The sequence below is a fragment of the Thalassophryne amazonica genome, chromosome 3 (genome assembly GCF_902500255.1).
Source record: "Thalassophryne amazonica chromosome 3, fThaAma1.1, whole genome shotgun sequence".
Lineage (NCBI taxonomy): Eukaryota > Metazoa > Chordata > Actinopteri > Batrachoidiformes > Batrachoididae > Thalassophryne > Thalassophryne amazonica.
The window spans coordinates 47,108,988-47,121,171 of NC_047105.1; the positions used below are offsets into that span (position 1 = coordinate 47,108,988).

Here is a 12,184-nt window from a genome sequence, read left to right on the forward strand (position 1 = left end):
AGATCTAAAAAAATTTTCTGCATACATAAAAGACCTATTTTTCTCAAATATTGTTCATAAATCTGTCTAAATCTGTTAGTGAGCACTTCTCCTTTCCCGAGATAATCCATCCCACCTCACAGGTGTGGCATATCAATATGCTGACTAGACAGCTTGATTATTGCACAGGTGTGCCTTAGGCTGGCCACAATAAAAGGCCACTCTGAAATGTGCAGTTTTATCACACAGAGGGAGCGTGTAATTGGCATGCTGACTGCACGAGCTGTTGCCCGTGAATTGAATGTTCATTTCTCTACCATAAGCCATCTCCAAATCGGCCTCACAACCACAGACCATGTGTAACCACAACAGCCCAGGACCTCCACATCCAGCATGTTCACCTGAGATTATCTGAGACCAACAACCCGGACAGCTGCTGCAACAATCGGTTTGCAGAACCAAAGAATTTCTGCACGAACTGTCAGAAACCGTCTCAGGGAAGCTCATCTACATGCTCTTCGTCCTCATTGGGGTCTCAAGATGACTGCAGTTCATCGTCGTAACTGACTTGAATGAGCAAATGCTCACATTTCATGGTGACTGGCTGCTGATCAGCTCTACGCGAAGGAGATGTGTTGCACTGCGTGAGGCAAATGGTGGTCACACCAGATACTATTTTTTTGAACCCTGCAATGCTCCCCCAGTAAAGCCAGACTGCACATTTCAGAGTGGCCTTTTATTGTGGCCACACTTGGTTTTGGACGTGGATATGTTAGCATTGTTAATGTCCTCTCGTGTTTTTCCAGAGTTGCCAGCTGACTCGTCAGTGAAATCTCTCGACACCAAAACTCTATATGTGAGAGTTCTTCCCACCACTGCTGAAGCATAAACCCAAAACGGCAACTTAAGATGTGAGCTATTGTCTCTGAAGCCTCCCAGGCTCTTTTCCTGCCACTAAAGTTGGAACAGCCCCATTCATGTACTGTAGTTTGATGACAACCCTAATGTGTGATCTTCTAAGCTCATTCATTCATTTTTTTTTTTTTTTTTTTTTTTTTTTACTGTTTATCCGGGCCGCGGTTGCAGTGGCAACAAACCGAGCAACTCAGCCCACACTTCAAAGCTTCTTTTCTTGTTTCAAATCCTGATGCAAAGCCGGCTTATCTGTCAAGTTCAAAACTGTTGATTAAACAAGTCGCTATCACCAATGCCGCAATTTTTTTTCAGCCTACTGGAGCCACAAATTATCCAAGAAGACTTTAAATGTTGATGTTTTAATACATTCCAAAATGTAGTTGTTTAACCAAGACTTGCTGTTTGTACCCTGATGGAACCCCTCCCCCGATTACCTTCAGGTTGTCACTTTGTATAAGTGACAGTCTTCAGTGGGAATGCAAAACAAAACAATCCATCCACAGCTCATCTGTCTTTGAGTTCTCACATTCATATTTTGCTATGCTTTAATAAAAATGCCAGTCTGTCTGTGAGTGTGTGAGCATGTAGGCTATTTTTATCAAGACATACATTTGAGGTTCGCTTAGTCCAGACTAATTACTGCTACTATGGCTCATAGTTGAGAAACCGGTTGGACCCTTTGCGCTTACAGATAATTTTGAATTTAACAGATAAACCGCTTGTGTTCAATGCATTGGGAACCCTTTATCTGCAATAACTGGGGTTTTCAAGCTGCTGTACCTTAAAGGAAAAATGTGGGATAAAGAGGTAATGTACTGTACTGTTTTAAGGAACAAATTTAATAAAGATAACTACAGTTTAACATGCTTTTTTATTTTAGTTCACTCAAACATCTGTATGACATGAAGAAACTCAAAGGAGAGTTGTGAGGTTCTATTTTTATTTTATTTTTTATGGCTATTTTCGGATTGATCTTTTCACTCGGGACAAAAATGAAATTAATTGTTGTAATATTGATTTAAAACCAAACGCAGTCAACAAGCTAACCAGTTCCATGATGTTACTCTGAGGCAAGCTAAAAACACTCGGTAAACAGCTTTCTGTCACCGCTTCAAAGCATTCAAAGAGTCAGTAAGACAGAGCTACTCATCGGCAGTCGGCTGGTAATACCTTAGGAGAGAGCAGTTCAACCGAAAGCACTGGAGGCTAAGGTAAGCAGTTGGCTGTTTAATCATTTATGTTAAAAGGTTTATTTACACTATGGGTGTTTCTAGCTTGCCCCATGCCATTGCTTTATGCTGCCCCTTAGCCTATGATGATGTTTGTGTTTTAAATCAATATTGCACCAGTTCATTTGGTTTTCACCTTGTGGGAAAAGATTAACCCCAAAACATTTCAAATAAAGCTTCTTTTGGGTACAAAACAAAAGCATGTCTGTCGAATTTTGCAAGTGGGATATGACTGCAAATATGAGAAAAACCATAGTTTTCTTTCCTTGCTTGGTTGATGCAGTTCAGCTTTTGCTTGTGTGTAACTTCACAGCATGGTCTGGGCAGAGATGGTACAAAAATAATGAAAATTGTGTTCAACAGCAACAAATGAATTTATGAAAATGTACAGCGCCGCTGAAGATTGTGGGCCATTCCACAACCTGTTTTTCTTTACAACAGAATAGAGTCTGTTTGTGATCATTAATGCTGGAAAAGAGGCTACTGAGAGAAAATTGAGTTGTAGTTATCTACTTGAGGCTTCTTGATGCTGTTATTATGGCACTTTTGAAATGCTGCCCTGCTTTCTATTAAATCTTCATTATGCAGCAGAATCTGTTTCTGAGACCCCAAAAAGTGGGTAATTTCAAGTCCAGTGCTTATGTACAACTCCCTGAATGAAAGATGCTTGGTCATTATGGAATGTTTGCCTCATGCTCTGCTTACAAATATGACCTTTCCCTCAAAAGTAGCATATTTTGAGAAACTTCTTAGAGTTGCTGTTAACACTTTGACTACAAGGTTCTTCAGAGTGCAATAATGTTGTCACCTCTGGCACCTTGGTGCTCCATGCAAGTTTGAATGATGAAAATGTGCTTCTTCTCTTTGTACACTTCAGGCCTAGTTCTTTACAATTCATTAACTAGTCCAATGAGGGTTGTGCTCTACATGTGGTTTCCTGTAAGAATTAAAGTGCATGAAAGTCAAAATGTTTGAATGCAGTCAAAAATGAGTCACTGTATTGGAGGAAAATGTTTGTTTGCTGTTGCAGGACTGCTAAAATAAGGATGACCTTAAGGTTTGGCTTGACAGTCAGGCAGATGTCTACGTGGTGTGTCCATAAAGTAACGGTCCTTTTTATTATTTTTTTTAAACTATATGGATTTCATTCATATGTTTTTACGTCAGACATGCTTGAACCCTCGTGCGCATGCGTGAGTTTTTCCACGCCTGTCGGTGACGTCATTCGCCTGTGAGCACGCCTTGTGGAAGGAGTGGTCCCGCCCCCTCTTTGGATTTTCATTGTCTGGAAATGGCGGAATGAAAAGGACTTTTTTCCATCAGAATTTTTTCAGAAGCTGTTAGAGACTGGCACCTGGAAACCATTCGAAAAAGTTATCTGGCTTTTGGTGAAAATTTTACGGGCTTCACAGAGAATAAGGACTTTAACTACAGCTTTAAGGACCCCTTTAAGGACGGTCGGTGCGCTGCACTCCGAGCTGCGACGTCGCAGCACAAACCACTGGATCATTTCTAAGCTGATGGCTTTGTGGATACGAGACCGTCGTGTGCTCTTTCTCTGGTTATCACAAGAGCTGGACGTCAGCAATTTTCCGGCAGATTTCACTTTTAACGAGATTTTGTCATGGCCGTCCTTAAAGGGGTCCTTAAAGCTGTAGTTCAAGTCCTTTGTTAAAGATTTTGTATATATGTTATCACTGTTAAACATTTGTACATTTGTCTTCTTTCTCATGAGAACGGTGTTGTGCTGTTTTGCACTTCACCCTGAGAATGTACGTGTTATTCAACCTTGTTTTAGCTTTGTCTTCTTTCTCATGAGAACGGTGTTGTGCTGTTTTGCACCTGTCTTAACCAAGCCTGAGAATTCAATTTTGTTTTAGCACTCTGGGGTCAATCTGAGCTGGGAATGAAGGGCTGGATGTACTTATTATTATAATATAACTTTGTTTTCGCAGCCTCTAACGACTGGGAGTAAGAGAACGTTTTGACTGTTGTGATGTGGTGCTTAGTGTGAAGGAGTGTGAAGGACAGGACACTTCAGGCAGATGCAGAACAGCTGATAACTGCAACAGACGAACGAGATGTGCTGACCTGTGTAAAAGAAAGTGTTCTTCCTTACAGCTGCACTTATTGACGTATGCGTTTATGTTACGGGAAGAAACTTGTCTTGCGTCATCACCCCCACCCTTAGGACAAGTTTTTTGTTTATGTGATGAGGGCGTCTCTTAATAAAAAGAGCGGAAAAGCAGGCCAGACTTTAGTGTAGCCTTGGTGTACAGCCTGACTGCACTCCGCGCGTAAAATTTGACTTTCTGTCTCACTTTCTTCTCTTACCATGTTGAACGCACAGGAGGCGTTAACATGGTAAGAGAAGAAAGCGATGACCCCACATTCCACTATTACTATACATTTGACATTTCAGAAGAAGATGCTGCAGGATGGGGTAAAGATGTCGTCTTGCAAGCGACAGCCCTACTAAAAAATCCTGAACAACAGATGTCACCACCTGACCTGCATGTCACAATGTGGCATAAAGATCCTCCAGGTCCGGATGGTGACTATGAAACTAAATTGAAAAATGTTTCACCTGTGAAGCTGACAATGACCAATTTGATTCATGATGGCAACTCAACAGCTGTCATAACAGTAACAGGCGCCACTGAAGATGTATCAAAATTGAGATTCACAGGTATGCCATTACATGTCACTTTGTAAGCCATATTTGACAGAATGGCAAGAATTGGGACTGACAGTCATAACAGCTTTGTCAGCCTCTGATTGGAGCAGAGTTGGACCACGAACGGAGTTCAGTCCATCAACCAAGTTGTATAAAGTGCCAGTTAATGTCTCATTGGTGCTGGCAGCTGGAACACACATTGATGTGTCCACTTCACAATCCTGAGTGTTTCAATTGAGTCCTGAAGAAGATGCTCTTCTCTCTTCAGTACCGTCAGGATTGTGGACAACAGGTCCTTCAGACGTAGGACTGATTAAAAATGCACAACCTGTAGTTATAAGGCCAAAAACAGAATATAGACCATGTGTAAGACAGTATCCATTGAAACCTGATGCAATTGACGGAATCAGGCCAGTAATAGAGGATTTATTAACAGCAGGAGTAATAGTGCCATGTCCAGATTCACCATGTAACACACCCATATTTCCTGTAAAAAAGGCTCCGCCCTCAGTGGGGTGGAGAATGATTCAAGATCTGCAGGCAGTAAATGCTGCTGTGATTAAAAGAGCACCATGCGTCCCAGATCCACACACCTTGTTAAATTCGCTGAGACCAAATTCTAATAGTTTCTCAGTAATTGACATAAGTAATGCATTTTTCTCTGTGCCAGTACATCCAGATAGTCAATTCTGGTTTGCTTTTACCTTTAAAGGACAACGATATACATTCACCAGATTACCGCAGGGTTACGCAGAGAGCCCAACTATTTATTCTCAAGTCATGTCAGCATGTTTAGCCAATTTCGTTCCACCGGCAGATAGCCAACTATTAGTGTATGTTGATGACATTTTGATTGCCTCTGACACACGAGAAAACTGCATAACTGACACAGTAGCATTATTATGTTTCTTATTTGACAATGGCCACAGAGTGAGTAGAAACAAAGTTCAGTTGTGTAGGGATAAAGTAAAATATTTAGGACATGAGTTATCAGCCACAGGGCGCACGATCCTGTCTGACAGGAAGGAAGCAATTTTGCACGCTCCAAAACCACAAACCAAAAAGCATGATGTCATTTCTTGGATTGACAAATTATTGCAGGGCATGGATTCCTTGCTATGCAGAGTTGACTAGTCCACTTTCTGATTTGATGTACAAAGATGATATTTCAATGTCAACCGTGTTGGAATGGAACAAAGATGCTGAGGAAGCCTTTATAAAAGTAAAACAAACATTAGTGTCATCCACAGTTTTGGCACTACCAGATTATAGTAAACCATTCATTCAAACAGTTGATTGTAAGAATAAGTTCATGACTAGTGTTTTGGTTCAAGTGTATGGCTCAAAATTGAGGCCAGTTGCCTACTACTCATCTAAATTGGATGCAGTAGCAAGTGCTTTACCACCATGCGTACAGGCTGTTGTTGCAGCCTCTATGGCTGTTCAAAGTAGCAGTAATGTTGTTCTATTCCATCAGCTGACATTGAAAGTTCCACATGCAGTCTCTGCACTTCTGTTGCAGACAAACATGAGCCTTTTGTCCCCAGCAAGACATCTTTCGTGCATGTCCTTGCTATTATCACAGCCACACCTTACGATAGAGCGATGTACAACATTGAATCCCTCCACATTGATACCTTTACCTGAGGATGGTGAGCCGCACAATTGTCTTGATGTAGCAACAGTCTGTACGAAAGCACGCCCAGACCTCCGGGACACACCCATCCCAAACAGTACAATCGTGTATGTGGATGGTTCTTCCACTAAAAATGCTTATGGACAAACGCAATCTGGATATGCTGTCGTCACAAATTCAGAAGTATTAGATTCTGCTTCATTGCCATCGTCATTTTCAGCACAAGCAGCTGAATTAGTTGCTTTAACTGCAGCTTGCTATCTGTTTCAAGGTACGGCCGTATCAATTTATACAGACAGCCAGTACGCTTTCAGCACAGTGCATGTGTTTGCAAAACTGTGGGAGGAGCGTGGAATGGTGACATCATCTGGAAAGCCAGTGACTCATGCCACTCTCCTAACTGCCCTACTGCAAGCTGTGAAGTTGCCTCAACAAATTGCTATATGCAAATGTGCGGCTCACACCAATGGCTCTGACAGTGTTTCAAAAGGAAATGATTTTGCTGACAGAGCAGCAAAAGAGGCAGCAGCAGCTTCTTCTATTTTTGTTGTACAGGAAACTACTCCAGATTTGCATTTAGGTCATACACTGCTTGCTGACATGCAACAGCAGGCAACAGACAGAGAAAAACAAATGTGGATAGCTAAAGGAGCTACGTATGCAAATGACTTGTACGTATGACCACAAAAGAAACCCATATTGCCAAAAAATATGTTTAAATGGGCAGCTATTATGAGCCATGGCGTGACGCATGTCTCATCAGGGGGTATGATATCGCAATTGCAATCTATTTTTTGTCTTTATGGGTTCGATGCATATGCAAAACAGCATTGTAGAGCATGCATGATATGTGCAAAACAACTCACAAGGCAATTTGAGACCCCAAAGAGGTAAATTTCCAACACCACAATATCCCTTTCAAGTGATTCATATGGATTATATACAGCTGAGTAAACATGAAGGGAAGGAATTTTGTTTAGTCATAATTGATGCCTTCTCAAAATGGGTAGAATTGTTCCCTACAAAACATGCAGATTCACTTACAGTGGCTAAAGCATTATGCAAAGACATCATCCCACGATTTGGAATACCAGAAACAGTCTATTCAGATAATGGAGCGCATTTTGTTAATACAATAGTGCAATACGTAGGAGAAGCACTACAGGTTAATCTCAAAAATCATTGTGCTTATCATCCACAAAGCGCCGGATTAGTGGAAAGGATGAATGGAACAGTAAAAAACAGACTTAGACAATGGAGGAAACAGGCAGACCATGGACGCATTGTGTAGATTTGGTAAAAATGTATATAAACATAACTAGTACCATGGGGTTGACACCGTATGAAACATTGTTTGGCAGAAAATATCGATTGCCATATTATGGACAAATTTGGGATGTACCTGAGGAAGCCAATTTGGCGGATTACATGAGAAAAATGTTAGAAGGACAATGAGGGAGAGTTCCAAACACTGATGATCCCATTTCTCCACAGGAGGACCCTAAAGTGGTACCTGGAGACTGGGTGTTGATAAGAAGCATCAAGAGAAAACACTGGCATTCACCTAAATGGGAAGGGCCCTATCAAGTACTACTCACAACACCCACAGCTTTGAAAATTGGGGAAAGAAGTACATGGATTCATTTAACTCACTGTAAGAAAGTCATTTCTGCAGACACAGACAAACAGAACAGTAGGACAAGACTAGTAATAGTGTGTGAGCTTGGTGTTAAGATCCAGGTTAGACACGAAAGCTAGCAGAAGACATTAAGAAGCCACTGTTCTGAACATAGGTGTGCTGTAGTGTGCAGAAATGGCAAAAGGAAAAAATAAAAAGAACGAGGGTTTCCGGACCCCACGGACAGTCCTTGTTATGCTACTTTTCTTTTTTGAATTGGGATTATTATTAAAAGCCATGAGCACGGGACATGATAATAAGGATCACATCCGCAGATTGCAGAGACCAAAAAGAAGTAACGAAGACCCCAGTCCGATAATAAATGCCACAGTACATAGCTGTAATAGGAATAATGCGTACCGATTTGGTGTACAAGCCTGCATTCCTAGAAATACTTCTGTGATCATCTCTGTACCATATAGTGGTCTTACCCATGGAATGCCGGATGGTGACAGAGGGACTAATTACGGAAATAGTTTCTCCTGGTATATGACCAACGATCAACAAGATAGGAGATGGGAAACGTTGGTAGCCGATGAATGGAGTAGATGGACACCAAGATGGGCACAAACCGAGTGGGCTAAGTACCAGAGTCAAATTCTCAAAATGTATCAAACAGATGATAAGCTGTCTATAGTGGTGAATACCACAGAAAAAGGAACCATATTCCCACCTGATATAGAGGGAGACTGTTGGTTGTTCCTCCTTTGGGTATACAAACAAGGAAAAGATCCGTATTTCCATTTCTTCCTCTGTGAAACAGATAGAGTACAGCAACCAATATTGACAGAATTAAGTACGTCAAAGGGGGTGTCCATACAAGCAAAGGGGGTGCCCATACAAGCAAAGGGGGTGTCTGTACAAGGCACAAAAGACATGAAGGCAGATGACTGGTTCCTAGTAACTACAGGAATTAGTGGACAAAATAACAATTGGCTTTTAATGGCAGAACAAGCAGGACTAGCAGCAAAGAAGGACTGTGTTGTGTGTATGGGACCCAGACCTATATTACAGGTAATACCGGCAGCATTACCCAAAGACTCTACTGACTGCTATGACACAGACATACATTGCGGCAAACAACAATTGTTCTAAGTGGGACAAGATCTATCCAGTGACCAAATTGACTAAGATTAAACCTTTATTCTCAAGCAAAGTTGGGCATGCTAACCATACATGTGTACACTTGACAGGGACAAGTAAGACTTTGGGTAGCTTAAACCACACCGCCTGGTGTAAGAATGTGGTCCATAGTACTCCCACATTCAAACCTGTCGGGAGGAGTGACGTATGGTGGTGGTGTGGGGATAACAGAATCTTTGACAGACTGCCACGGAATGTGTCAGGTTATTGTGCATTAATATCATTATTGTTACCAGTTGAAGCCATACCCATGACCCCTGAAGACGTTACGACATATGCAGCCTCTCTTATTCCTGAAGATTGGCAGAAAGGCATAGCCAGACATAGAGTGAAAAGAGATTGGAAAGGAGTGGGAAATCCAACATATATTGACGCAATAGGAGTCCCCAGGGGAGTGCCTGACGAGTATAAACTGGTTGATCAAATAGCAGCTGGATTCGAATCTTCCATCTGTTGGTGGTGTTCAATTAATAAAAACGTGGACAGAATAAACTACATCCACTACAATGTACAGAAATTAGGAAATTGGACTGAGGAAGGATTTAAGGCTGTCCATTCACAGTTAGAAGCCACGTCCCTTATGGCCTTCCAGAATCGTATTGCTCTGGATATGTTGTTGGCAGAGAAAGGAGGTGTTTGTGCCATGTTCGGAGAACAATGCTGCACATTCATTCCCAACAACACGGCTGCAGACGGCAGTCTCACTCAAGCCATTGACGGGCTGAGGACGTTGAACAGGAAGATGAAAGAGCACAGTGGAGTAAACACCGAAGGCTGGGATTGGTGGCTGGAAGGGATGGGAAAATGGAGGTCTTTGATTTCTTCACTATTAGTGTCTATAGCAGTATTTGCTGCAATTCTAACATTGTGTGGATGTTGTTGTATTCCATGTCTCCGAGGCCTTGTAAATAGAATGATAACCACAGCAATAAGTCCAGGACCAGGAGGGGATCCGGCATCATATCCACTTCTGGGGACAGACGACGACGAGGACGACAATGGCTCTCCTGACCTGTACCCAGACCAATGGAAGTATGATGACCCAGACACCGATGATGGTGACAATGATGACATCACCTCTGGGGTGTAAGCCTATAGAGAAAACATACCATGATGAACCTCTTAGTGAAAATCTCAAAAAGAAGTGCTAAGCTGAGTGATGCCTACTGTATGTTTAACAGGCGATAAACAGGAGGGGAATGTTAAAGATTTTGTATATATGTTATCACTGTTAAACATTTGTACATTTGTCTTCTTTCTCATGAGAACGGTGTTGTGCTGTTTTGCACTTCACCCTGAGAATGTACGTGTTATTCAACCTTGTTTTAGCTTTGTCTTCTTTCTCATGAGAACGGTGTTGTGCCGTTTTGCACCTGTCTTAACCAAGCCTGAGAATTCAATTTTGTTTTAGCACTCTGGGGTCAATCTGAGCTGGGAATGAAGGGCTGGATGTACTTATTATTATAATATAACTTTGTTTTCGCAGCCTCTAACGACTGGGAGTAAGAGAACGTTTTGACTGTTGTGATGTGGTGCTTAGTGTGAAGGAGTGTGAAGGACAGGACACTTCAGGCAGATGCAGAACAGCTGATAACTGCAACAGACGAACGAGATGTGCTGACCTGTGTAAAAGAAAGTGTTCTTCCTTACAGCTGCACTTGACGTATGCGTTTATGTTACGGGAAGAAACTTGTCTTGCGTCATCACCCCCACCCTTAGGACAAGTTTTTTGTTTATGTGATGAGGGCGTCTCTTAATAAAAAGAGCGGAAAAGCAGGCCAGACTTTAGTGTAGCCTTGGTGTACAGCCTGACTGCACTCCGCGCGTAAAATTTGACTTTCTGTCTCACTGGTGTTTCTTGACTCTGTTTGTCTTGTTAAAGGTTTTAAAAATGTTTGGAGGAGAAAATACCCAACATCCTTATTCTCTGTGAAGCCCGTAAAATTTTCACCAAAAGCCAGATAACTTTTTCAAATGGTTTCCAGGTGCCAGTCTCTTAACAGCTTCTGAAAAAATTCTGATGGAAAAAAAGTCCTTTTCATTCCGCCATTTCCAGACAATGAAAATCCGACGAGGGGACGGGACCACTCCTTCCACAAGGCGTGCTCACAGGCGAATGACGTCACCGACAGGCGTGGAAAAACTCACGCATGCGCACGAGGGTTCAAGCATGTCTGATGTAAAAACATATGAATGAAATCCATATAGTTTTTTAAAAAAAATAAAAAGGACCGTTACTCTATGGACAGACCTCGTATAGCGTTTATGACACCCACAGGTGTGGTATTAATCTGTCTCTGTGAAATGTAGCACCCTCTGACGGATAGCTTGCCTCTACCACCAGTATAGCAACAGGGTGTATGTTCAAATATTTGTTGGTTAGTTTGGGGGAGGCAATTCTTAATATTGGTTGAAAGGGGTCTGACACATTGAAATAAGAACAGTTTCTATTTATCATCCAAGCAGAAATATGAAAGCACTGATAGCTAACATTTGATATTTTGATTTCCAATCATTTGTAGAAAGAGACAGTCTAAAAGCATTGTGGCCAAATTACATTTTGTCCATGTGCGCTTGGTTTCAGTGCAGAAGGTTCCGGGTTCAAATCCCACCCCTGCCACATTTCTCCATGTAATGTGGAGTTGCGTCAGGAAGGGCATCCAGCGTAAAACCTGTGCCAATTCAACATGCAGATCCGCCTTGGATTTGCTGTGGCGACCACGAGTGCAAACAAGGGAGCAGCCGAAGGGACTTACTATGAGGGATAATCAAACTGTTCATGCTTGTCCATCTGGAGCAAGGTCTCGGAAACCACAGTGGATGTCCTTCATCTTTTGATTCATGTTGTTTCCAAAACCTGGCCTTGTGCCCTTCAGAACAAAATATTGATTTATGGCATTACTTATTAACTCATCTGGACCAAAGGT

General features: G+C 41.9%; 1 protein-coding gene across 2 annotated transcripts in view; it reads left to right on the forward strand.

Moving 5' to 3' along the window:
* Window positions 1-1,756, forward strand: part of iars1 (isoleucyl-tRNA synthetase 1) — a 147,308-nt gene extending 145,552 nt beyond the window's left edge. For both annotated transcript variants that reach the window (XM_034166180.1, XM_034166181.1), the window contains exon 34: window positions 786-1,756. In XM_034166180.1, the coding sequence (XP_034022071.1) occupies window positions 786-868 (83 nt within the window). In that variant the 3' untranslated portion in view covers window positions 869-1,756. The remainder of the gene's footprint in view (window positions 1-785) is intronic.
* Window positions 1,757-12,184: the final 10,428 nt, after the last annotated feature.